Below are 24,884 nucleotides of genomic sequence, written 5' to 3'. Positions count from 1 at the left end.
CAGAGGTTGGTTCATGAGGTTTAAGGAAAGAAGCCGCCTCTGTAATGTGAAAGTGTAAGGTTGAGGCAGTAAGCATTGATGTAGAAGCTGCAGCAAGTTATGCAGAATATATAGCTAAAATAATTGATGAAGGTGGCCACACTGAACAACAGACTTTCAGTGTAAATGAAACAGCCTTATATGGAAAAAAAAAATACTATCTAGGCCTTTCATAGCCAGAGAAAGATCAATGCCTGGCTTCAAAGGACAGGCTGATTCTCTTGTTAGGGGCTAATGTGACCCGTGACTAAATTGTAACCAGTGCTCATTTACCATTCTGAAAATCCTAGGGCCCTTAAGAATTATGCAGCAATCTACTGTGTGCTGATCAGTGAAACAAGAAAGCCTGTATAGTAGCATATCTGTTTACAGTATGTTTTACTGAACATTTTAAGCCCACTATTGAGATCTACAGCTCAGAAAAAAAAGATCTCTTTCAAAATATTACTGCTCACTGAGAATGTGCTTAGTCACCAAAGAGGTCTCATGGAGATGAATGAGATTAATGTTAACATCTGTTCTGCAGCCCATGGATCAAGGAGTAATTTCAACTCTCAAATCTTATTTAAGAAATGCATTTTGGGGCTGAGCACGTTGGCTCATGCCTGTACTCGCAGCGCTTTGGGAGGCCAAAGCAGGTGGATCCCTTGAGCTCAGGAGTTAGAGACCAGCCTGGGCAGCATAGTGAGACCACCCCCTCCACTGCCAATCTCTTAAAAAAAAAAAAGGGGGGGGTGCGGACCGGGGGAAGGAAATGCATTTTGTAAGGCTATAGCTACATAGATTGTGATTCCTCTGATGGGTCTCAACAATGTAAATTAAAAACCTCCTGAAAGGATACACTATTCTAGATACCATTAAGAATATTTGTCGGGCCGGGCGCGGTGGCTTAAGCCTGTAATCCCAGCACTTTGGGAGGCCGAGACAGGCGGATCACGAGGTCAGGAGATCGAGACCATCCTAGCTAACATGGTGAAACCCCGTCTCCACTAAAAAATACAAAAAACTAGCCGGGCGAGGTGGCGGGCGCCTGTAGTCCCAGCTACTCGGGAGGCTGAGGCAGGAGAATGGCGTAAACCCGGGAGGCGGAACTTGCAGTGAGCTGAGATCCAGCCACTGCACTCCAGCCTGGGCGACAGAGCGAGACTCCGCCTCAAAAAAAAAAGAATATTTGTCGCCAGGCGCGGTGGCTCACACGTGCGTGTAATCCCAGCACTTTGGGAGGCCGAGGCGGGTGGATCACAGGGTCAGGAGATCAAGACCATCCTGGCTAACATGGTGAAACCCCATCTCTACTAAAAATACAAAAAATTAGCCAGACGTGGCAGTGGGAACCTGTAGTCTCAGCTACACGGGAGGCTGAGGCAGGAGAATGGTGTGAACCCAGAAAGAGGAGCTTGCAGTGAGCCAAGATCGGGCCACTGCACTCCAGCGTGGACAACAGAGTGAGACTCTGTCTCAAAAAAATAAAAGAGCTGGGCAAGGCGGTAGGAGAATCGCTTGAACCCGGGAGGCGGAGGTTGCAGCGAGCCTAAATCATGCCATTGCTACTCCATCCAGCCTGGTTGACAGAACGAGACTCTGTCTCAAAAAAAAAAAAAAAAAAAAAAAAAAAAAAAAAAAAGCAGAAGCTGAAGTTGTGATTGAATTGCTGTTATTTTATAATAAAACTTGAGCAGATGGAGAGTTGCTTCCTGTGGACAGGCAGAGAAAGTGGTCTCTTGAGGTGGAATTTACTGCTGAAGTTGCAGTGGACATTGCTGAAATTATAACAAAGGATTTAGAATATTTTATGAACTTAGTTAATAAAGCAGTGGCAGGGTTTGAGAGAATCAACTCCAATTTTGAAAGAAGTTCCACTGAGTGAAATACTGTCACACAGCATTGCATGCTACAGAGAAATCTTTCATGAAAGGAAGAGACAACTGATGCAGCAAACTTCATTTTAAGAAATCGTCACAATTGACCCAGTACGGTGGCTCACGTCTATAATCCCAGCACTTTAGGAGGCCGAGGCAGGCGGATCACCTGAGGTTGGGAGTTCCAGACCAGCCTGGCTAACATGGAAAAACCCCGTCTCGACTAAAAATACAAAAAAATTAGCCGGGCTTGGTGGCGCATGCCTGTAATCCTAGCTACTCGGGAGGCTGAGGCAGGAGAATTGCTTGAACTAGGGAGGCAGAGGTTGTGGTGAGCCAGAATCGCACCATTGCACTCCAGCCTGGGCAGCAAGAGCAAAACTCCATCTCAAAAAACAAGAAAAAGAAATTGTCACAGCTGCCCTAACTTTTGTCAGCCCCCACCCTGAGCTGCCCCAACCTTCATCAGCCACTGCCCTGACCCGTCAGCAGCCATCATCAGGGCAAGACCCTTCACCAGCAAAAAGATTACGACTTTATGAAGACTCAAATGATCATTAGCATTTTTTATTTATTTTTTTAAGAGAATCTCTCCCTGTTGACCCAGTTGGAGTGCATTGGTGCAATCATAACTCGCCTCAGCCTCCCAAGTAGCTGGGACTACAGGCGCATGCCACCACACCTGGCTAATTTATTTTTTGAGACGGAGACTTGCTCTGTCACCCAGGCTGGAGTGCAGTGGCCGTATCTCAGCTCACTGCAAGCTCCGCCTCCTGGGTTCACACCATTCTCCTGCCTCAGCCTCCTGAGTAGCTGGGACTACAAGCACCTGCCACCACGCCCGGCTAGTTTTTTGTGTTTTTAGTAGAGACGGGGTTTCACCATGTTAGCCAGGATGGTCTCAATCTCCTGACCTCGTGAGCCACCTTGCGCGGCCCACACCTGGCTAATTTTTAACAAATTTTTGTAGACTGAGTCTTGCCATATTGCCCAGGCTGGTCTCAGACTCCTGATTCGTGATTAATATCTACGGTTGAGTGATTTCCCTACTTCTCACTATCTTACAGAACCACCCTATAAGGTAGTTGTTGTAGTTAGCCCCATCTTACTCTTCCTGAGGCATGGGGAGATCAGGGTCACTTGCCCAAGGTCACACAGTTAGTAAGCAGAGCTTGCAACTTAACCCCTGACTCCTACCTTTGTTCTTTTGTTAGGCTTTGTTATGTCTTGTGCTTTTTGTGTGTGGTGGGAAAGCACATGGCCAATGTTTCTAGAAACTTCAAATAGTAAAAACAAAACTTAATAGTATCTTTATTTTTGCTTTCATCCCAGAGGAGTCTGATAAATACCCTCAAGAAATGTTACTGATTCTCAGTGACTGTATTGTATTCCTCAGAGTTATTGTTCCTAAGTTTTCTCCTCTCACCAGCTAGGGGAAGTTGGCCTAGGGCCTAGGCATTTCCCTATCTGCCGCACCTCACCTCTTTCTTTAGCCAAACTACTGCTAAATTCTGCTGCTAAAAATGGCAGCATTCTGTGTTACCTGCACTAGAATTTGCTTCCTTTCTAAGTACCTTCTTGATGTCTTCCAGTGTTGGTTCTGGCTTCCTACTCTTGCAAGTTGAAAAGTTGAAAATGCCTCAGGTAGAAATGTTCTCTCCTATTCTCCCATCACGATCATCTGTGGTTTTTTTTGTTTGGTTTGGTTTTTGTTTTTGTTTTTGAGACAGAGTCTCACTCTGTCACCCAGGCTGGAGTGCAGTGGCAAGATCTCAGCACTGCAACCTCCACCTCGCGGGTTCAAGCAATTCTCCTGCCTCAGCCTCCCAAGTAGCTGGTATTACAGGCACGCGCCACCATGCGTGGCTAATTTTTTGTATTTTTAGCAGAGGCGGGGTTTCACCATGTTGGCCAGCCTGGTCTTGAACTCCTGACCTTATGATCCACCCGCCTCGGCCTCCAAACGTGCTAGAATCACAGGTGTGAGCCGCCACATCCGGCCCTTTTCTTTTCTTTTTTTTTTTTTAAGAGAAGGTTGTCTTCCTGTGTTTCCCAGGCAGGAGTGCAGTGGCCATTTGCAGGTGCAATTATATAGCACAGTACAGCCTAAAACTTGTTTTTTGTTTGTTTGTTTGTTTGTTTGTTTGTTTTAAGACAGAATCTTGCTCTGTCACCCAGGCTGGAGTGGTGCAGTGGCACAGTCTCAACTCACTTCAACCTCTACCTCCTGGGTTCAAGTGATTTGCCTGTCTCAGCCTCCCGAGTAGCTGCGATTACAAGTGGGTACCACCACACCTGGCTCATTTTCGTATTTTTAGTGGAGACAGGGTTTCACTATGTTGGCCCGCCTGGTCTTGAACTCCTGACTTCAGGTGATATGCCCACCTCAGCCTCCCAAAGTGCTGGGATTATAAGCATGAGCCACTGTGCCCAGCCTACAGCCTCAAATTTCTAAGCTAAAGTGATCCTCTTGTCTCAGTCTCCCAAGTAGCTGGGAATACAGGTGCTGATATGGTTTGGCTGTGTCCCCACCCAAATCTCATATTGAATTCCCACATGTTGTGGGAGGAACCCAGTGGGAGGCAATTGAATCTTAGGGGCAGGTCTTTCCCATCCTGTTCTCATGATGGTGAGTAAATCTCAAAGAGATCTGATGTTCTAGGCCGGGTGCGGTGGCTCATGCCTATAATCCCAGCACTTTGGGAGGCCAAGGCGGACGGATCACGAGGTTAGGAGTTTAAGACGAGCGAAACTCTGTCTCTACTAAAAATACAAAAATTAGCTGGACATGGTGGTGAATGCCTGTAGTCCCAGCTATTTGGGAGGCTGAGGCAGGAGAATCGCTTGAACCCAGGAGGTGGAGGTTACAGTGAGCAAGATCGCACCACTGCACTCCAGCTTGGACAACAGAGTGAGACTTCATCTCAAAAAAAAAGAAAAAGAGATCTGATGCTTTTATAAGGGGGAGTTTCCCTACACAAGCTCTCTTTGCCTGCTGCCATCCATGTAAGACATGACTTGCTCCTCCTTGCCTTCTGCCATGATTGTGAGGCCTCCTCGGCCGTTTGGAACTGGCTTTTGTAGACCTCTTGCTTTTGTAAATCGCCCAGTCTCGGGTATGTCTTTATTAGCATTGTGAAAACAGACTAGTATAGTAAGTTGGTACCAGTAGAGTGTGATGCTGCTGAAAAGATACCCGAAAATGTGGAAACAGCTTTGGAACTGGGTAACAGGCAGGGGTTGGAACAGTTTGGAGGGCTCAGAAGAAGACAGGAAAACGTGGGACAGTTTGGAACTCCCTGGAAACTTGTTGAATGGCTTTGACCAAAATGTTGGTAAGGATATGGACAATGAAATCCAGTCTGAGCTGGTCTCAGATGGAGATGAGGAACTTGTTGGGAACTGGAGCAAGGGTGACTCTTGTTATGTTTCAGCAAAGAGACTAGCAGCATTTTGCCGCTGCCCTAGAGATTTGTGGAACTTTGAACTTGAGAGAAATGATTTAGGATATCTGGTAGAGTAAATTTCTAAGCAGCAAAGCATTCAAGAGATGACTACTGTTAAAGGCAATCAGGTTTTTTTTGTTTTTTTTTTGTTTGAGACGGAGTCTCGCTCTGTCGCCCAGGCTGGAGTGCAGTGGTGTGATCTCAGCTCACTGCAAGCTCCGCCTCCCGGGTTCCCGCCATTCTCCTGCCTCAGCCTCCCGAGTAGCCAGGACTACAGGCGCCCGCCACCTCACCCGGCTAGTTTTTTGTATTTTTTAGTAGAGATGGAGTTTCACCGTGTTAGCCAGGATGGTCTCGATCTCCTGACCTCATGATCCGCCCGTCTCGGCCTCCCAAAGTGCTGGGATTACAGGCTTGAGCCACCGCGCCTGGCCCGGCAATCAGTTTTTTTTTGTTTTTTTTGTTTTTTTTTTGAGACGGAGTCTCACTCTGTCGCCCAGGCTGGAGTGCAGTGGCCGGATCTCAGCTCACTGCAAGCTCCACCTCCTGGGTTCACACCATTCTCCTGCCTCAGCCTCCCCAGTAGCTGGGACTACAGGCGCCCGCCACCTCGCCCGGCTAATTTTTTGTATTTTTTAGTAGAAACGGGGTTTCACCGTGTTAGCCAGCATGGTCTCGATCTCCTGACCTCGTGATCCGCCCGTCTCAGCCTCCCAAAGTGCTGGGATTACAGGCTTGAGCCACCGCGCCCGGCCCGGCAATCAGTTTTATAAGGGAAGCAGAGCATAAAAGTTTGGAAAATTTGCAGCCTGACAATGTGCTAGAAAATAAAATTCCATTTTCTGAGAAGAAATTAAAGCCAGCTGCAGAGATTTGCATGAGTAACAAGGAGCCAAGTGTTAATCCCCAAGATAGTGGGGGAAAATGTCGCCAGGGCATGTCAGAGGTCTTCATGGCAGCCCCTCCCATCATGGGCCCAGATGCCCAGGAGGAAAATATGGTTTCCTGGGCTGGGCCTAGGGTTCCTCTGCTGTGTGCAGCCTAGTGACCTGGTGCCCTGCATTCCAGCTGCCCCAGCTGTGGCTGAAAGGGGCCAACATAGAGTAGAACTCAGGCCGTGGCTTCAGAGGGTACAGGCCCCAAACCTTGGCAGCTTCCACATGGTGTTGAGCCTGCGAGTACACCAAAGTCAAGAATCAGGGTTTGGGAACCTCCACCTAGATTTCAGAGGATGCATGGAAACACCTGGATGCCCAGGCAGAAGTTTGCTGCAGGGGCAGGGCACTCATGGAGAACCTCTGCTAGGGCAGTGCAGCAGGGAAATGTGAGGTCAGAGCCCCCAAGCAGAGTCCCTACTGGAGCACCACCTGGTTGAACAGTGGGAAGAGAACCACTGTCCTCCAGACCCCAGAATGATAGAGCTTCTGACAGCTTGCACTGTGCACCTGGAAAAGCTGCAGACACTCAACACCACCCTATGAAACAGCCGGGGGGGAGGCTGTACCCTGCAAAGCCACAGGGGTGGAGCTGCCCAAGACCTTGGGCACTCACCTCTTGGATCAGCATGACTGGTTGTGAGACATGGAGTCAAAGGAGATCATTTTGGAGCTTTGAGATTTGGACTGCTCTGCTGGATTTCGGACTTGCATGGGGCCTGTAGCCCCTTTGTTTTGGCCAATTTCTCCCATTTGGAATTACCCAATGCCTGCACCCCCATTGTATCTAAGAAGTAACTAAATTGCTTTTGATTTACAGGCTCATAGGTGGAAGGGACTTGCCTTGTCTCAGATGAGACTTTGGACTTTTGAGTTAATACTGAAATGAGTTAAGACCTTGGGACTGTGGAAAGGCATGACTGGTTTTGAAATGTGAGGACATAAGATTTGGGAGGGGCCAGGGGTGGAATGGTATGGTTTGGCTGTGTCCCCACCCAGATCTCATCTTGAATTTCCACATGTGGGAGGGACCTGGTGGGAGATAATTGAATCATGGGGGCAGATCTTTCCCATGTTGTTCTGATGATGGTGAATAAGTCTCACAAGATCTGATAGTTTTGTAAGGGGAAGTTTCCCTGCACAAGCTCTCTTTGCTTGCCGCCATCCATGTAAGATGTGACTTGCTCCTCCTTGCCTTCCATCTTGATTGTGAGGCTTCTCCAGCCATGTGGAACTGTTAAGTTCATTAAACCTCTTTTGTAAGTTGACCAGTCTCAAGTATGTCTTTATCAGCATTGTGAAAACGGACTAATACAGGTGCACACCGCTGCACTGGCTCCAGTCCCGCTTTTAAGGCTCCATTTGTTTCTTAATTGTGACTGTTTTTACTTGCAGTGTAAAGGCTTCATTTCCCCCATCTCTGAAATTATTTTTTTTCTTTTTCAAAAACGCTCTACCATGTATTCAAGGTATCTGCCATCTCTTTCAAGCATGTGATCAGCTTGATAACTTTTGCTGGGAGTCAGTGTTCGGAATGACAGGCTGGAGTGCAGTAGCACAGTCATAACTCACTTTAGCCTCGACCTCCCTGGGCACAAGCGATCCTCCCATCTTAGCCTCCTGAGTAACTGGGACTACAGGCGTGTGCCACCACAGCCTGCTAGGTTGTTTGTTTGTTTTTTTTTTTTTTTTGGTATTAATATTTTGTGGAGAAAGAGTTTCACTGTGATGACCAGGCTGGTCCAGAACTCCTGGGCTCAAGCAGTCCTGCCTCAGCCTCCCAAAGTGCTGGGATTACAGGCATGAGCCTCTTTCCTGGCCCTAGAGTTTGCTAATTTCATTCTTTTTTTTTTTTGTTTTGAGGCAGAGTCTCACTCTGTCACCCAGGCTGGAGTGCAATGGTGCAATCTCGGCTCACTGCAACCTCTGCCTCCTGAGTTCAAGGGGTTCTCCTGACTCAGCCTCCTGAGTAGCGGGGATTACAGATGCCCATCACCATGCCTGGCTAATTTTTGTTTTTTTAGTAGAGTTGGGGTTTCACCATGTTTGCCAGGTTGGTCTCAAACTTCCAACCTCAGGTGATCTGCCCACCTCGGCCTCCCAAAGTGCTGGGATTACAGGCGTGAACCCAGACCTTGATAATTTCAGTGGGGAAAAAAAAAATCTTATTTACATGTTTGGGCCAAGTGCTGTGCTAATGGGTGGGGACATCTTGATAAGTATTTGATAAGTTATGTTTCTTGTCTTAAGGGAGTATAGAAGGAATGGTTAAGTCAGCACTGGGAGGAGTGAGAGAAATTGAAGCCCTTTGAGGTAGGCCTTGAAGAATGAGCAGAAATTCCCCCAAAGGGTGGGAGTGGCAGGACCAACCTGGCCAACTTCAGACCTTCTTTGAGTTCCAAAGTCAGGTACTTTGAACTGACTTCCAGGATTCCTGGAGTAAAGTACAGTTCTGCTTGAAGTGTTTGTTTGGAAACATGAGTTTGTTCCAGTGAGGCTGCTGTATTAGATAACCACTTGAGAGTTTGCTGTACACTGTGTCATCTATGAGAAACGTTAGGTGATCGTGAAAAGTTGAGGCCAGCTGTACCAAGCCATGTAATATACATACCTTCAACATAGATCAGTCACCTCAGTTGACTTGTTGTATGTGAGCCACAGTTGTGTACATCGGATGTTACAGCATTCACTCTCTTTGCCTCCACTTCTCAATAACTCACAAGCTGTAAACCGTCTGAGGCCTACTTCCACAGAGCAAGCCTCAGGCCTTTTTCAAGGTAGAGTATCACAGTTACTTGTATTTCTTAACCATTTAACGTGTAGAACTTTACTACCATTTTCACTAGATTGTTTTGTGTATGTGTGTCACTGACAAAATTTTTTAGTGTTGTGCCCCTAATTCCATTTTTCCTCACAAATGGTGGGTTTTTGCATAGCAAGATGCTTTTTTATTTTTTTTAAGAAACACATGTCTGTAACTGCAAATGAACCCAGAAAAGTGAGGAGGAGTTGGGAGGGGAGGTTGGCTATATGATATGAAGACTTTGGCCTATGTTCTGTAGGCAATGCTTGTGATTCTTTGGGAGCACTTGCAATATTCTTGGATATTTTGGAGCCTGGTGACTCTTTGCATTACCTTGTGGTGCTTTTAACTTCCTTGAACCTCCTCCTCCCCCTTCTCCCTTCTGCCTTCTGTCACCTTCAGAGCATTCCTGTTGTGTGTGCCTGTTTTTCTTCATCTTCACCGGGAGCCAGTAATTTTTTGACTTGCATGTGTGTTTTTGTTTTATGATATTTTTTTGAGACAGTTTTGGTTTTTTTGTTTTTTGGCTTTTTTTGAAGACAGAGTCTTGCTCTGTTGCCCAGGCTGGAGTGCAGTGGCACAGTCTCTGTACACTGTAAGCTTCGCCTCCGATGTTCACGCCGTTCTCCTGCCTCAGCCTCTGGAGTAGCTGGAACTACAGACGCCTGGCTAATTTTTTGTATTTTTAGTAGAGACGGGGTTTCACTGTTAGCCAGGATGGTTTCGATTTCCTGACCTCGTGATCCGCCCACCTCGGCCTCCCAAAGTGCTGGGATTACAGGCGTGAGCCACCACACCCGGTGTTTTTGTTGTTTTTAAGACAGGGTCTCACTCTCACCAAGGCAGGAGTGCAGTGGCGCTGTCATGGCTCACTGTAGCTTCAACCTCCCACTCTCAAGTGAGCCTCCCACCTCAGCCTCCCAAGTAGCTGGGAGCTGGGACTAGAGTCGCACACCACTGTGCTCGGCTAAGTTTTTGTATTTTTTTGTAGAGACGGGGTTTCCCCATGTTGTCCAGGCTGGGACACTGACTTGTTAGTTTACTTTCTAGGTAAAGTGTTGAGAGTTGAAGAGGGTCTAGATTAGGGCTTCTGGATGCTGGATTTCTCCACCAAGATGCAAGCCCTTAAAGAGCTGGGTTTGGCTAGCCCTTTGGTGACAGCTTGTATTGCTCCTTAGCCCACAGATGCATCTGACTAAGGCTAGAAGAACATGTCTCTGTTGAGGAGCCTGGAGCCGGAGAAAGTGCTGTTTGAGATTAGGCCTCCTCTGGTGTGCCCTTCAGAGAATTCCCATTGTGGGGCACTGCTCAGCTGCTCCCACCTGGTATGGGTCAAATAATCAGATTTGTGAGCGTCTCACAACCATCTCTATAGCCCAACCAACCCTGAATTCTGGATACAGTAGAGGCAGCTAAGCTGCTAGCTGGTCTTCTCCGGCAGGCTCTGTGCTCAGTGGCCATCAACACCAGGTAGCTTGGCAAGCCTGCCTCCTGTGCTGACTGTGGGCTCTGGGGAAGTGTCGAGAATGTTGACGGCCTCTAGCATCTGAAGTACACCTGCCCATCGGCCTCTGGAGGAGTTGATCCTTAGATTTCCTTCATGATCTTACCCTTTCTCCTGGCCTCCAGAAATTACGTTGTTTTTGTATGAGACTCCAAAGCCTAGGCCATCTTGGCTGAAAGATGTGAAAGCCCTTTGCGCCTTTCAGGACCCTGGGGATTTTGGTTGTAGCCTGATCGCTGGTGGCAGCTTAACCAGGGCCATAAGATAATTTTATGGAAGACCTGGTTACTTGGCATCTGAACCTGCCTCATTGCCTCTCTGAGCATAGTCTGCTGCTTTCTGCTTTGATCAAGTTCATTCCTCTTGTCCCTGCAAACCTTCAAGGGAGGCCAATGTTCGAGGCCCCTGAGCTTTAGGAATAAATAACTCTGGGTGAGAACTGCCTGTCATTGGCTCTGTGCCGGCTTTCTTCAACCTCCTCTGAGTCCTCCTCTAAGTCTAAGCCATTGTGATTAGCTACATCCTGCCAAGTCTCTTCTGGAAATGAATAAAGCCCTTGCTAAGAGCCGGAAACATTGGTTCCAGTTCCTCCTGGGGTGAAGCTTTGTTTCATTGAATAGCACTCATACCTGTAAGAAGAGACATTTTCTCCAGCCCTTCTGATATAACATGTGTTTATTACTTAATGTGTTGGTCATCTGTCCAGCTGGGATATATGCTCCTTGGGGGTTTTTTGTTGCTGTTTCCCATTCCGTTCCTAGCCCCTGGAGCAGTGCCTTACCCAGACTAGGCACCTGTGAATAGTGAGCGAATTAGCTGATAGAGTTGCCTTCTGGGTGCGAGGAACCATACTGCGTGTTTCATTCAGCGGCCACTGGTTCCACAGAGGTGAGGCGTTCTACTCGGTTAAAGATGCGGACACTGAGGCACAGAGGGCAAGTATTTGTCCAAGGCTGTAGGGCTTACTGGCCAGCCACATCATTGCTGACCACTTACCACATACCCTCATTTGTATAATGAGCAAGAGGCTCGTATTTCTTCTGAGTATTAAGGTGTGGTTATTGATATGACTGAGGGTATCAAAGTTCCGTTTAAGAGGTGTTTGTGACCAGGTGCAGTGGCTTACTCCTATAATCCCAGCACTTTGGGAAGTCGAGGTGGGCGGATCACTTGAGGTCAGGAGTTGGAGACCATCCTGGCCAACATGGCAAAACCCCATCTCTACTAAAAATACAAAAATTAGCCGGGCATGGTGGTGGGTTCCTATAATCCCAGCTAGTTGGGAGGCTGAGGCATGAGAATTGCTTGAACCTGAGAGGTAGAGGCTGCAGTCAGCCAAGATCACACCACTGCACTCCAGCCTGGGTGACAGAACAAGACTGTCTCAAAAAAAAAATTATGTGTTTTTATTTATTTGTTTATTTTGAGACTGAGTTTCACTCGTCGCCCAGGCTGGAGTGCAATGGCACTGTAAACTCCGCCTCCTGTGCTCAAGTGATTCTCCTGCCTTGGCCTCCCGAGTAGCTGTGATTACAGGCGCCCACCACTACACCCAGCTAATTTTTGTGTTTTTAGTAGGGAGTAGGTTTCCCCATATTGGTCAGGCTGGTCTCGAACTCCTCACCTCAGGTGATCCGCCCACTTTGGCCTTCCAAAGTGCTGGGATTACAGGCGTGAACCACCATGCCCAGCCCAGGTCTCTTATTTTCAGTGGGTGATTGTATCAGACCCTGCCTCCCAGGCAGGATTTGAGGGTTCTGTGTACCTGATGTAGGGCTGGGCTAAACAGAAGAGCTTCTCATTAGAGCATCTCCCTGTGGACTGGCTGCAGAGTTACAGCATCATTCTGGTTCTGGTGTGCTCCCCACTGCCCCTTTTCCACTGACTCACTCTTTGCTCATAGGAATACAGTGATATGAGATACAGTCATAGAATTTGGTTCCAGTCTAACCCTCTTCCTGTTTCCTGCCCGCCTGACAGTCTGTCTCTGTCAATCAGCAGACTCTCTTATATATGATAGAGACACATGCACATACGAATACACAGACAGTTTCTGACTTACAGTGGGGTTTTTTGTTGTTGTTGTTTTTTGTTTTTTGTTTTTTTTTTGAGACGGAGTCTCGCTCTGTCGCCCAGGCTGGAGTGCGGTGGCGCAATCTCGGCTCACTGCAAGCTCCACCTCCCGAGTTCACGCCATTCTCCCGCCTCAGCCTCCGAGTAGCTGGGACTACAGGCGCCCGCCACCACGCCCGGCTAGTTTTTTGTATTTTTAGTAGAGACGGGGTTTCACCATGTTAGCCAGGATGGTCTCGATCTCCTGACCTCGTGATCCACCCGCCTCGGCCTCCCAAAGTGCTGGGATTACAGGCTTGAGCCACCGCGCCCGGCCTTTTTGTTTTGTTTTGAGAGAGAGCCTCGCACTTTTGCCCAGGCAGGAGTGCAGTGGCGCCATCTCGGCTCACTGCAGTCTCCGCCTCCCTGGTTCACACCATTCTCCTGCCTCAGCCTCCCGAGTAACTGGGACTACAGGCACTGCCACCACACCCGGCTAATTTTTTGTATTTTTAGTAGAGACCCGGTTTCACCGTGTTAGCCAGGATGGTCTCTATCGCCTGACCTTGTGATCTGCCCACCTCGGCCTCCCAAAGTGCTGGGATTATAAGGCGTGAGCCACTGCGCCTGGCCAATTTACAGTGTTTTATTTAGGATTTTTCAACTTAAGATTTATTGGGAGTTAGCCTCATTGTAAGTCAAGGAGCATCTGCACATCATATGCATATATACCATAAATATACATAATTAAATGTCATACTCCTGCTAGAGTTGGGGGGGTCAGTATCTGAAGTGCTTATAATAGCTTTATGTGGGGGTGATCCTCTAAGAATAAAAGAATAGTTACGTAGACCTTAAATAATAAATCTATAAGAATGAAGAAAGCCCCGAAGCCCCCCCAACTTCCACCCTGTCAGTCACCTCTCTGTCCTATACTCTGTCACTACCCCTGAGCCTCACGGCCTTCTTCACGCCTGGTCTACCCTGAATCTCCTCCTTGGTCTACCGTCTGACTTGTTCAGTCTCCCATCTGTTCTCTTCGGCACCTTTGTTGTCCTCAGTTCTCTCCCCACCTCCACACAGTGCTTGTCTGGGACATCCCTCTTCCTTCCGCCCACCCCACCCACATACATTGTTTCTTGACTGACACCTCCTGTCGCTTTAGGCCCCATTCAGTGCCGCTTCCTCTAGACAGCCCAGCTTGATCCTCAGTGCAGTTAGGCTGGGACTGCAACTCCTTTGCTGCTGCTTCCACTTGCTTAGGTCACCGTGTCCCACTTCCGTGTCTGAGCTCACTGGCTGCCTTTTAGTTCCTCAGCCTGTGCATTGCAGCTGTTCACTGCTTCTTCCTCCTTGAAGAAGGAGGTTTTGTCTAAGTGACAGCTCCAGGTTATCCTAGCTTTGTTTCTTTTAAATTCTCTTTTACAGATTCTATCTACCTGCTTCCCCAAGTTTTCACACATTCTGAAATCTCTACGTCCATCCCAGTTCTCACTCTTGAGTTTCCAGCTACCTTCGGCCCTTTCTCCCTGGGTATCTCACACCCCACTTTTCTAAAACTACACTCAGCTCCTGTTTCTATTCTCCCTTCCCTCGTTGGGTTTTGTGGTATCACTCTTGCAGGGTAAGAAGCTAGATAACCTTGACATGAGTTGTTTCTCCTTTCACCTTGGAACTTTAGGAATCCCTAGCATCTGGCTCTCTTGACCATCCCCAGCCAGGAATGACCACTTCTCTACCCCAGCTCCTCTTTTCTTAGTGGCGGGGGTGCCATCAGCACCCTACTCTTACCCTCATTTATTCCTTCAATAAATGTGAGCATCCGCTTTGTGTAAGGTCTTAGCTAGGTACAAAGTAAATCGAGCCCTGTCCTCGTAGCACTTGTGTAAGTGAGAGCATCCTGGACGAGAGGTTGGAGGATGGTGGGGCCCTTTCCTGAAATGGAGTGTATGTTGGCGGAAGGAGGAGGCATGGGTTCCTTTTGGAACACACTAAATTTGAGATATCTGAAAAATCACCATCAGTGTTCCAGCTAGTTTCTAGAATTGATGTATTTGATTCTGGCACTAACATACCTATTTGAGGGTGCGGGTTTTGGTGTCAGACTGCCCTGGTTTAAGTCTAGGCTCTGTTTACTAGGTGTGGACGACTTTGGTCAAGTTACTTAACTTTAATCCTCAGCTGCTTCATGTGTAAAAAGGGGACCATAACAGTGCCTGTTTCCTTACTGGGTGATACGAGGAGCACATGTGGTAATATTTGGGAAGCACAGTGCCTTGTGCAGATGCATAGAGGCACATCTCAGCTGTTGTTAGTTTTCTTATTCCACTGGACTCTCACCTACATGATCCAGAACCCTTTGTAGTTGGTGAGGGCTACTTTCCCATGACCCCTAAGGTCTCCTTTCACTCTGCATTTCTACATTTCTTTTTTCTTTTTTTTTCTTTTTTTTTTTTTTTGAGAGAGTCTCGCTCTGTTGCCCAGGCTGGAGTGCAGTGGCCGGATCTCAGCTCACTGCAAGCCCCGCCTCCCGGGTTCATGCCATTCTCCTGCCTCAGCCTCCCGAGTAGCTGGGACTACAGGCACCCACCACCTCGCCCGGCTAGTTTTTTGTATTTTTTAGTAGAGACGGGGTTTTACCGTGTTAGCCAGGATGGTACATTTCTGCATTTCTACATCCCCACTATGAATGAGGCAGGGAGGTATGCAGCCCCTTCTTAAAGCTGGGTGGGAGGTCGGGCGTGGTGGCTCATGCCTGTAATCCCAGCACTTTGGGAAGCTGAAGCAGGTGGATCACCTGAGGTCAGAAGTTCGAGACCAGCCTGACCAACCTGGTGAAACCCCGTCTCTACTAAAAGTAGAAAAATTAGCTGGGTGTGGTGGCACACGCCTGTAATCCCATCTACCTGGGAGGCTGAGGCAGGAGAATCACTTGAACCTGGGAGGTGGAGGTTGCAGTGAGCTGAGATTGCACCACTGCACTCACTCCAGCCTGGGCAACAGAGTGAGATTCCATCGCAAAAACAAAACAAAACAAAACAGTGGGATGTGATATCACACAGCGTTTTAGGGCTTGAGCAGAAGGTTGGAGCTGGGCACTGGAAAGGTGAATTTGGAGAGACTGTCAGCCTGTGCTGTGGGGCTGAGTGTGGTGATGGGTATGTGTCAGCCCACAGACCCTGAGCCTTTACAGTGTGTCTGCACTGCTCCAAACACTCTCTTCTAATAACTTCTGTAATCCTTACACACCATTGAGGTAGGTGCAGTTCTGTTCTATAGACAAGAAATGGGGCACAGAGAAGTTCAGTGCCATGCCCCAAGGTCACAGGTTGGGGTTCAGGTGCCTGGATTTTTTTTTTTTTTTAGATGGAGTTTGGAGTTGGGCTCTCGTTGCCCAGGCTGGAGTGTAATGCTGTGATCTCAGCTCCTCCACCTCCTGGGTTCAATAGATTCTTCTGCCTAATTCAGGAGTAGCTGGAATTAGAGGCATCCACCACCACTCTCGGCTAATTTTTTGTGTTATTTAGTAGAGATGGGGTTTCACCATGTTGGCCAGGTTAGTCTCAAACTCCTGACCTCGGGTAATCCACCCGCCTCGGCCTCCCAGAGTGCTGGGATTACAGGTGTGAGCCACCGCACCCAGCTGGTGCTTGGATTTCAATCCCAGTTGCCTGGCTCAAGAGATGTGCGCTGATTGCAGTGCCAGCCTGGCTCCACACACCATGCTTAGGATAAGGATCCAGGGAAAGTTGCTGCGGCAAATGTTTTGGAAAGATGGCCTGGCAGTAGGGTAGATGGGCACCCAGGGACAGGAGACCCAGCATGAGCAGGCATGGTGATGGTGCAGAGAAGGATGACACGGCAGCAGCACTGGGGATGCACAGAGGGTGGATATGAAGAGCGTTCCTGTTGTTTCCGCCACCTGGATCCCTTTCACCTGTGTCTGCTTTGCAACTCCATCCCATTATGCTACTTCAGTATGTACCATGGTGTGGTCTCTGGAACAGCAGCACCTGGGAACTTGTTAAGACGTGTAAATTGGAGGGCCTAGCAGCCTGGGCTTAACAAGCCCTCTGTGGGGGAGCCTGATGCTTGAGGCTCATGCTTGAGAAGCACTCTCCTAATCTAAGCTGCTAGCACCCAGCAGTGGGTGACCACAAGGGTCTTGTCCTTGCTTTGGCTCTCTCCTAGTCCCTCAGCCTTGTCCTGTGCTCAGGGCTTGTGGCTCCATTACCCACTGCATTGCTGACACTGAGTTTACCGTGTTCAGCCTCACTTCTCAGTGAAATCCAAGGGCCTCTCAACCTCTGCATCTGGTGATTTCTCTGCCTTTGCTCAAAGCTTCTACTTGGCTGCCTAGTCCACAGTCTCCTGGTTCACCATTCACCTGGTCCCAGCAACAGAAGTCTCAGCTGGACACACAGTGTGCTTTAGAGTGAATGGCTCTTGTCTCCTCAACTCTAGACGGTGACAGTGAAATTGTGGGAAGAGCCTGAGGCTCTGAGCTCTGTTTGGCCTCAGAAGCTCTTTCCCTTCCCTTCCGGTTACGGTTACTGAGGAGTTGGTGTGGTCGTGTGTGGCAGTCCTGACTTGCACCGCTTCCCAGGCGTTAGCACAGTACCTTGCCGAGATGGCAGGAGCCAGAAAGGAGGGAGCATAATAATTACAGTTGCAGACTTTGGGATCAGGAAGTCCTATATGCAACAAGAATGCTTGCTTCCTAAGATGAATATAGAATTAAGGATGTCATTGCGTAACATATTCAGCAAAGAACCTAGGGACAGAAAGGACCAGTACTTTATCGAGCTGAGCTTTGTTTCAGTGATGTAAGTGGCAGCATTTATCAAATCAGTATCTTTGTTTTTCAGGACTTGAAAATACTGGAAATCTGTCCGGATCCAAACTCTTTTGCAAGCCAGATGAGTAACCAGACGGCATGAAAGGTTGAGAACATTTGACTTCCCTGCAAACCTTGGTATAGATCACTTCCTCTCCTGTAGGTTGGCACCAAAGAGCACAATGAGTACAGTAAGTTTTATCTCTTGAATTTGTGATTTTTTAGGACTAATTAACTACCTTCTTCCTTGTAGCACATGAATGAAAGTGAGTTCCATAATGGCACTTCAGAGTAGCCCCACTTCTTGAAGGAGTGTGTATAGGATCTTTCTGGTAGTTACATCAGCTCACTTATCGACACTGAACTAAATTCCAGTCATAAAGGGCAGTGCCCGGAAGACAAAAGGCTAAGAAGGAATAACTTAGGGTTTGGTAATCTCAGACCTTCACAGCAGTCGTCAGCGTCATGGAAATACTAAGACTTTTTGCTTTTTAAAATTATTTGTAGACTGGGCATGGTGACTCACACCTGTAATCACAACACTTGGGAGGGGTTAAGGTAAAAAGATCACTTGAGTCTAGGAGCACCCAGGGCAACATAGGCCCTATCTCTACAAACAAATAAACAAAAAAAAATTGAGCCAGGCGTGGTGGGGTGCACCTGTAGTCCCAGCTACTTGGGAGGCTGAGGCAGGAAGAGTCCTTGAGCCCAAGAGTTCAAGGCTAGCTATGATGACACCACTGCACTCCAGCTGGATGACAGAGTGAGACCCTGTCTCTATAAAAGTCTTTCCACCCAGTTTTCCATTTTTCCTTCTATTTTGTTTCCCTGTGACGTTCTTGGTTCATTCATTGTGAGCATGATAGTAATGATCCATAGTGAAAAGTTTCTTATATTCTGTGACCAAAGTTGATTCGTCATTATAATAACTGTTTAGAGCTTTTGTTTATCTTCTAAAACAGGGTCTTGCCCTGTCACCCAGCCTGGAGTGCAGTGGCCCGATCTTGGCTCATTGCAACCTTCACCTTCTGGGTTCAAGTGATTCTTGTGCCTCAACCGTCCACATAGCTGGGATCACAGGCGTGCACCTCCCTGCCCAGCTGATTTCTGTATTTTTAATAGAGACAGTTTTTGCCATGTTGGCCAGGCTGTTTTTGTTTGTTTTTTGAGATGGAGTCTCTCTGTGTCGCCCAGGTTGGAGTACAGTGGCACTATCTCGGCTCGCTGCAACCTCTGCCTGCTGAGTTCAAGCAACTCTCCTGCCTCAGCCTCCTGAGTAGCTGGGATTACAGGCGCCTACCACCACACCCAGCTGATTTTATATTTTTAATAGAGACGGGATTTCACCTTGTTGGCCAGGGTGATGTCAAATTCCTGACCTCAAGTGATCTTGGCCTCCCATAGTGCTGAGATTGCAGACATGAGCCACTGTGCCCAGCAGTTTTTGTTTGTTTTTAAGAGACAGGGTCTCTGTCTGTCTCCCTGTCTGGCATGCAGTGGTGTGATCATAGCTCACTGCAGTCTCCAACTCCTGGAGTCAAGCAGTCCTTTCACCTCAGCGTCCTGGGTAGCTAGGATCATAGGCATGCACCGTCACACCTGGCTAATTTTTAAGAAAATATTGATTGGGCGTGGTGGTTTACACCAGTAATCCCAGCACTTTGGGAGGCCAAGGTGGGCGGATCACAAGGTCAGGAGCTCAAGACCATCCTGGCTAACACGGTGAAACCCCGTCTCTACTAAAAATACAAAAATTAGCCGGGCATAGTGGCAGGCACCTGTAGTCCTGGCTACTCGGGAGGCTGAGGCAGGAGAATGGCGTGAACCCAGGAGGCAGAGTTTGCAGTGAGCTGAGATCGCGCCACTGCACTCCAACCTGGGGGACAAAGCAAGACTCCATCTCAAAAAAAAAAAAAAAAAAAATTTTTTTTGTAGGCATGGAGTCTTGCTTTATTGCCCCGACTGATCTTGAGCTTCTGGCTTCAAGCAATCCTCCCACCTAGGCTCCCAAAGTGAGTGACCATATCCAGACTGTTTAGAGCTTTTATCACATCTGTGAGGCAGCTCTGGTTTGGTGTAATTCAGGTATCACATGGAACCCCTTGAGCTCTAGAGGAGATTGCCTGAAGGTCCCCCTGTCCCAGTTTATTCCCTACTGATAGAGTTCCCACTGCAAGGTGGTTTAAATGATCTAAACTCTAAAACAACTGTTGTCTGAGATCCTGAATTCCTTGTCAGACAGACCAGATGTGAAATAGCCTGCTGATTTCTTCCAGTGCTCCAGAGATGCTGTGAATGGTATGGGAAGATGGATGGTGGGGGCAGGATGAGGCTGAACAAACAGCTCTCAGAGGAAACGGTCATGGAAATGCTGGTCACACCCTCTGAGTCATTTGAGTGCTCACCCTCTTCTGTTACTTCCTGGCCATTCCTGGCCCCCATTTTGCTCCAGGACCCACTTTTGATAGTGATACACAAAAAAGCCTGCTTCTTTGACCTCCCACCTTGGTGCTTCACCTGCAGGTTACCACGTAGCTCACCTATACGGAAATAGGTGCTCTAAGCCTTACCTCTGAAGCCCCATCTCTGCTTAGGCTGGATCAGAACAGGCAAAACAATGTAGCCTTTTGTGAGTGTGTGTGAAGAAATTGGTTAAAATTCCTGAAAGTTATGGTGTGGTTATAGCTTATGTGGTTGTGATTGGATGGTCAGTTTTCACCAAAAGCTGTGGACCTCTGAGGGCCCTGCTAGTAAAAAGGAGAAGAGTTATAACCAGAATTATGGGAGGGCGAGAGGGGAGAGTTCTGCAGATATTCCTGGATTTATTGAGCCTGTCTTGAGTGGTGCAGGGAAGCTACTTGGGGGGAGGAGGGGGCTCAGAGAAAGCAGAGTGGGAGGGTGAAGGATGTCCTCAGGAAGGAGGTGACATTTGAGTGGGTTCTGGAAAGCTGGGCAAGAATTGGCCAAGTGAAGAAAGGGAGGGATGGGTACTCCAGGCAGGGAAGAAGCTCTGGATAAAGGCATGGAGGGGTCGATAGAGCAGGCAGGAAAGAGGATTCCTGAGGTTAGGGAGGGGGTGGGGACATTCCTGTAATTATCTATGAGGGGAGATTTGGGATCCAGGACCCATGGCTGCTTTCTTGGCTCCCTCAGTGGGGCCCAGAAACCACACAGGTAGCTGTGGGACATGAAGGTCTGCTTAGCAGTGTCTAATAAGAAAGACTTGGTCTGCTACAGACTGGGCATGGTGGATCACAGGAGTTCGAGACCAGCCTGGCCAACATGATGAAACCCTATCTCCACTAAAAATACAAAAAAATTAGCTGGGCATGGTGGCAGGTGCCTGTAATCCCAGCTACTCGGGAGGCTGAGGCAGGAGAATTGCTTGAACCCAGGAGGCAGAGGTTGCAGTAAGCTGAGATCGTGTCACTGCACTCCTGCCTGGGCGACAGAGCCAGACTCTCTCAAAAAAAAAAAAAAAGACTTGGTCAGCTACAAGGGAAGGAGGGTACAAGGACAAAAGGACATTATCAAAGAGAATGGGATAAATTTTTTATTTATTTATTTTGAGACAGAAGTCATGCTCTGTCGCCTAGGCTGGAGTGCAGTAGGTGCAATATTGGCTCACTGTAACCTCTGCCACCCGGGTTCTAGTGATTGTCCTGCCTCAGCCTCCCAAGTAGCTGGGACTGGGTCCATGCCACCAGATGGCTACTTTATCATAATGAGACAAAGGTTTCCAGCATCTTGCTTCAGGCTGGTCTTGAACTCTGACCTCGGTCCATAGAATGGGGTAAATATTAAAAGTCCTAGAATGTTTAAAATGCTTGTTTTCAGTGCTGTAAAAACCATATTTGAACATAAATTTAATAGCACAGCAAGGCCTTTTTTTTTTTTTTTTTTTTTTTTTGGAACGGTCTCACTCCTGCCAGCCAAGACTCAGATGCAGTGTGGGATCTCAGCTCACTGCAAGCTCACGCCTTCAGGTTCCCTGCGTCTCCTGCACTCAAGCCTCCAGTAGCTGGGGACTACCCAAAGCCGCCACCTGCCTGGCTAGTTTTTTTTTTTTAAGTAGAAACAGGGTTTCTGGGTTGTAGGATGGTCTCAATCTCCTGACCTCACGTGATCATGAATCTCGGCCTCCAAAGTGTCGTTAGGCTTGACCACGGCGCTTGACTTGACAGGTAATTTCCTCTTTCTGCGAGAGGATTTTTTCTGTGGTTTGAGGGCATGGATAAAGGAACAGGGTTATTTATAACTTGGTGTGTTTACCTAATGCTGTCGACCGGTTTTTTTATTGGTGGAATGGGACCCTCCCATTTCTATAGCTGTGATGAGTTGTCTTACAAACTTATTTGTTGTTATTTAGTATTGGGGAGGAGGAGATGGAGTCTGCTCTGTCTCCACAGGCTGGAGTGCAGGCGGTGTGATCTAGGCTCATTTACTGCAGCTCTGCCTCCCTAGGTTCACACCATTCTCCTGCCAGTCTCCCTGGTGGCCCAGGACTGAAGCCCGCCTACATGACTAATTTTATATTTTTGAAGTAGAGGTGGGGTTTGTGTGCAGCCAGGATGGTCTCAAATCTTCTGACCTCGTGATCCGCCCACCTCAGCCTCCCAAAGTGCTAGGATTACAGGCGTGACCGCGCCGGCCAGAACTTTGTAAAAGAGGCAAAGGCAGAGGAGAATAAAGGAATGAGGAAGTAACTTATGGAATGCTGAGAAAGGTAAAAATAACCTTTAAATAAGGAAGAGAAACAGGCTATGATCTAATGCTTGCTTGGACTAATGTAAGCATGCTAGGGTAAATATTTAGGCTAAATTGTGGGAGCTAAGAATATAAAGTACATTGATTTCTTTTTTATGGCTAGCAGATATTTAAGAATGTTAGTAAAGGTCTTTGAGTAAGTTTTGCTTTTAAGAGAAGTTACTATTTATTTGTAATTAGATGGGGAGGAAAGTCTTTGAAGAGGAACCTCTACTTTTTACATAAGTAACCTAGTGACTGCTGGGGAAACCCTTAAAACACTAGGCAGTAGAACCCCACTGGGGTTATTGTCAGCTCACTTGAGGCCAAGAGCAGCTGCTCACCTGGGAGTTATGGCTGCTGTCACTTGGCCTCTGGGCCCCCCTGGGGCTGTTTTTGTGCTCCTTAGTCGGTGGGAAGTTGCTAGACCCAGCTTCATTTCCAGAACATCTCAAGCTGCCATTTGATAAGAGTAGCATTGCAACACAGATATAATTAGGCTTATCCCTGTTACCTGGCGTGGGCTTGGCTGGGTGATGAGTGTTCCTAGATCTTGTATGAATCTCACTTGCAATATCTGGTCCTTTGAGAGTTTCCTGGGACAGATTGACCCTAGTAAGGCTAAGGAATTGGGATAGTAGCATATTCCACCTCTGCGCAGTACTTTACATACATGATCTCATTTAGACCTTTTAACAGTTCTGCAAGGCTGGTACTGGTGGGGAACTTGAGACTTAGTAGTGCAGTACTTGTCCAGGTGGTCCAGTGTGAAGGATAGCAGTACAGGGCACAGGGGAGAAGAGCACAGAAATACACAGTGGGAATAACAAGGCGACAGGCTCTGTTGGGAGGCTCTGTCTCTTGGTTAAGGTGGAGGGTATTCTCAGCTAGTCTTTTGGGACCAGCCAGCCCAGAAATGGCTAGAGCATATTGGCAAAAGGCAGCCTAAGGATTTGGAAGAAAGGCTGGTCAGAGCATCAGTTGCAGATCAGCCAGTTGAAAGCCTGAACCTTCCGGAAGACATGGCTCTTGGGTAGCCACTGGGAACAGGCTTAAAACAGGTTTGGTTCTCTGAGTTCTTTGTGGGGGATGATTGTCTGGTGTGAATCACAGTTGATAATACCCTGAAAGGTTCAAGGCCACATTTCCCCGGGGGAAGATGAGCTTTCCACAATGTATAGAAACTCAGAAAACTCCAAGTTCTTTATGCTAAGAAACAAAAAGGGCTCAGAAAGGCTGGACACAAAGTCAGGGAAGATAAATTGATAACTTTTGGTTAAAGGGAAGGGTTTCCAGCCTTTTGGCCAGGGCATCCACGACAAGTCCAAATCCTGACTTGCCCTGAAGCTTTTGTAAAGGGATGCATCGTGTCCCTTTTGACGTGCCAATAGTTTTTGTTTTTTTGGGTTTTTTTGTTTGTTTGTTTTTGAGACGGAGTCTCGCCCTGTTGCCCAGGCTGGAGTGCAGTGGCGCATCTCAACTCACTGCAAGCTCCGCCTCCCGGGTTCCCGCCATTCTCCTGTCTCAGCCTCCCAAGTATCTGGGACTACAGGCGCCCGCCACCAGGCCCGGCTAATTTTTTTTGTATTTTTAGTAGAGAGGTGTTTCACCATGTTAGCCAAGATGGTCTCGATCTCCTGACCTCATGATCCGCCTGCCTCGGCCTCCCAAAGTGCTGGGATTACAGGCATGAGCCACCACGCCTGGCTTGTTTTTGTTTTTTTTTTTGAGATGGAGTCTCACATTGTCGTCCAGGCTGGAGTACAGTGACGTGATCTCAGCTCACTGCAACCTCCACTTCCTGGGTTCAAGCGATTCTCCTGCCTCAGCCTCTGGAGTAGCTGGGATTACAGGTGCCTGCCACCAGGCCCAGCTAACTTTTTGTATTTTTAGTAGTGATGAGGTTTCACCATGTTGGCCAAGCTAACCTTGAACTCCTGACCTCATGATTCTCCTGCCTCAGCCTCCCAAAGTGCTGGGATTACAGGCATGAGCCACCACCCCAAGCCGACCTGCTGATGGTTTGATAAAACAGAAGTTTTACTTTCTAGAATTTCTACTTGTTGTATGTCTTGGATGATTTCTCTCTATATAAGCATTCAGTATTCTGGAATCTCAAGTTTTGAGAGGAGCCCTAACTTCAAGTCTACTCACTGACCTGTTAATGAGGTGAACCGTTTCTGTTGTTGCCCCTTTAGTTCTTCCTGAAACCCTGACATTCTGGTGTTCATGTGACTATTCTTTCCCTCTTGCTACTCAGAGAAAACGTCGTGGTGGAGCAATAAATTCTAGACAAACCCAGAAGCGAACTCGGGAAGCAACCTCCACCCCCGAGATTTCCTTGGAAGCAGAGCCCATAGAACTCGTGGAAACCGGTAAGATTGCCAGGGACGCTACAACTGTGGGATGTTAAAGTGGAGATAGGTAGCTCACTGTACCAGGGTGAGCTATTAGAAGGTGTTTTCCATGTCTTTAGAAGGCCTATGCAATCTCAGCTCACCATTTACAACTCAAAGCTTCACGGATTCTGAAATAGCCTCTCAGCTGGTTTAACTATTCAACTCTGATAATGTTTAGCAGTGGGGTAGGACCCATTTAGAAAAGTCTCTAGTGCCAATGAGATAGCCCACCTTTTCTTTTTGAAATTACATCCCCAATTTGCT

The 24,884-nt window shown here is 47.8% G+C and overlaps 1 protein-coding gene across 3 annotated transcripts in view; it reads left to right on the top strand.

The window, feature by feature from the left end:
• RNF4 (ring finger protein 4) overlaps positions 1–24,884 on the top strand; it is a 46,118-nt gene that overhangs the window by 3,620 nt on the left and 17,614 nt on the right. For all 3 annotated transcript variants that reach the window (XM_031664779.1, XM_031664777.1, XM_031664778.1), the window contains exons 2-3: positions 17,507–17,666; positions 24,482–24,596. In XM_031664779.1, the coding sequence (XP_031520639.1) occupies positions 17,658–17,666; positions 24,482–24,596 (124 nt within the window). In that variant the 5' untranslated portion in view covers positions 17,507–17,657. The remainder of the gene's footprint in view (positions 1–17,506; positions 17,667–24,481; positions 24,597–24,884) is intronic.

The sequence above is a fragment of the Papio anubis genome, chromosome 3 (assembly GCF_008728515.1).
Source record: "Papio anubis isolate 15944 chromosome 3, Panubis1.0, whole genome shotgun sequence".
Taxonomy (NCBI): Eukaryota; Metazoa; Chordata; class Mammalia; order Primates; family Cercopithecidae; genus Papio; species Papio anubis.
Note: the sequence above shows the minus strand (reverse complement) of the source record. Positions and strands in the feature narration are given on the sequence as shown.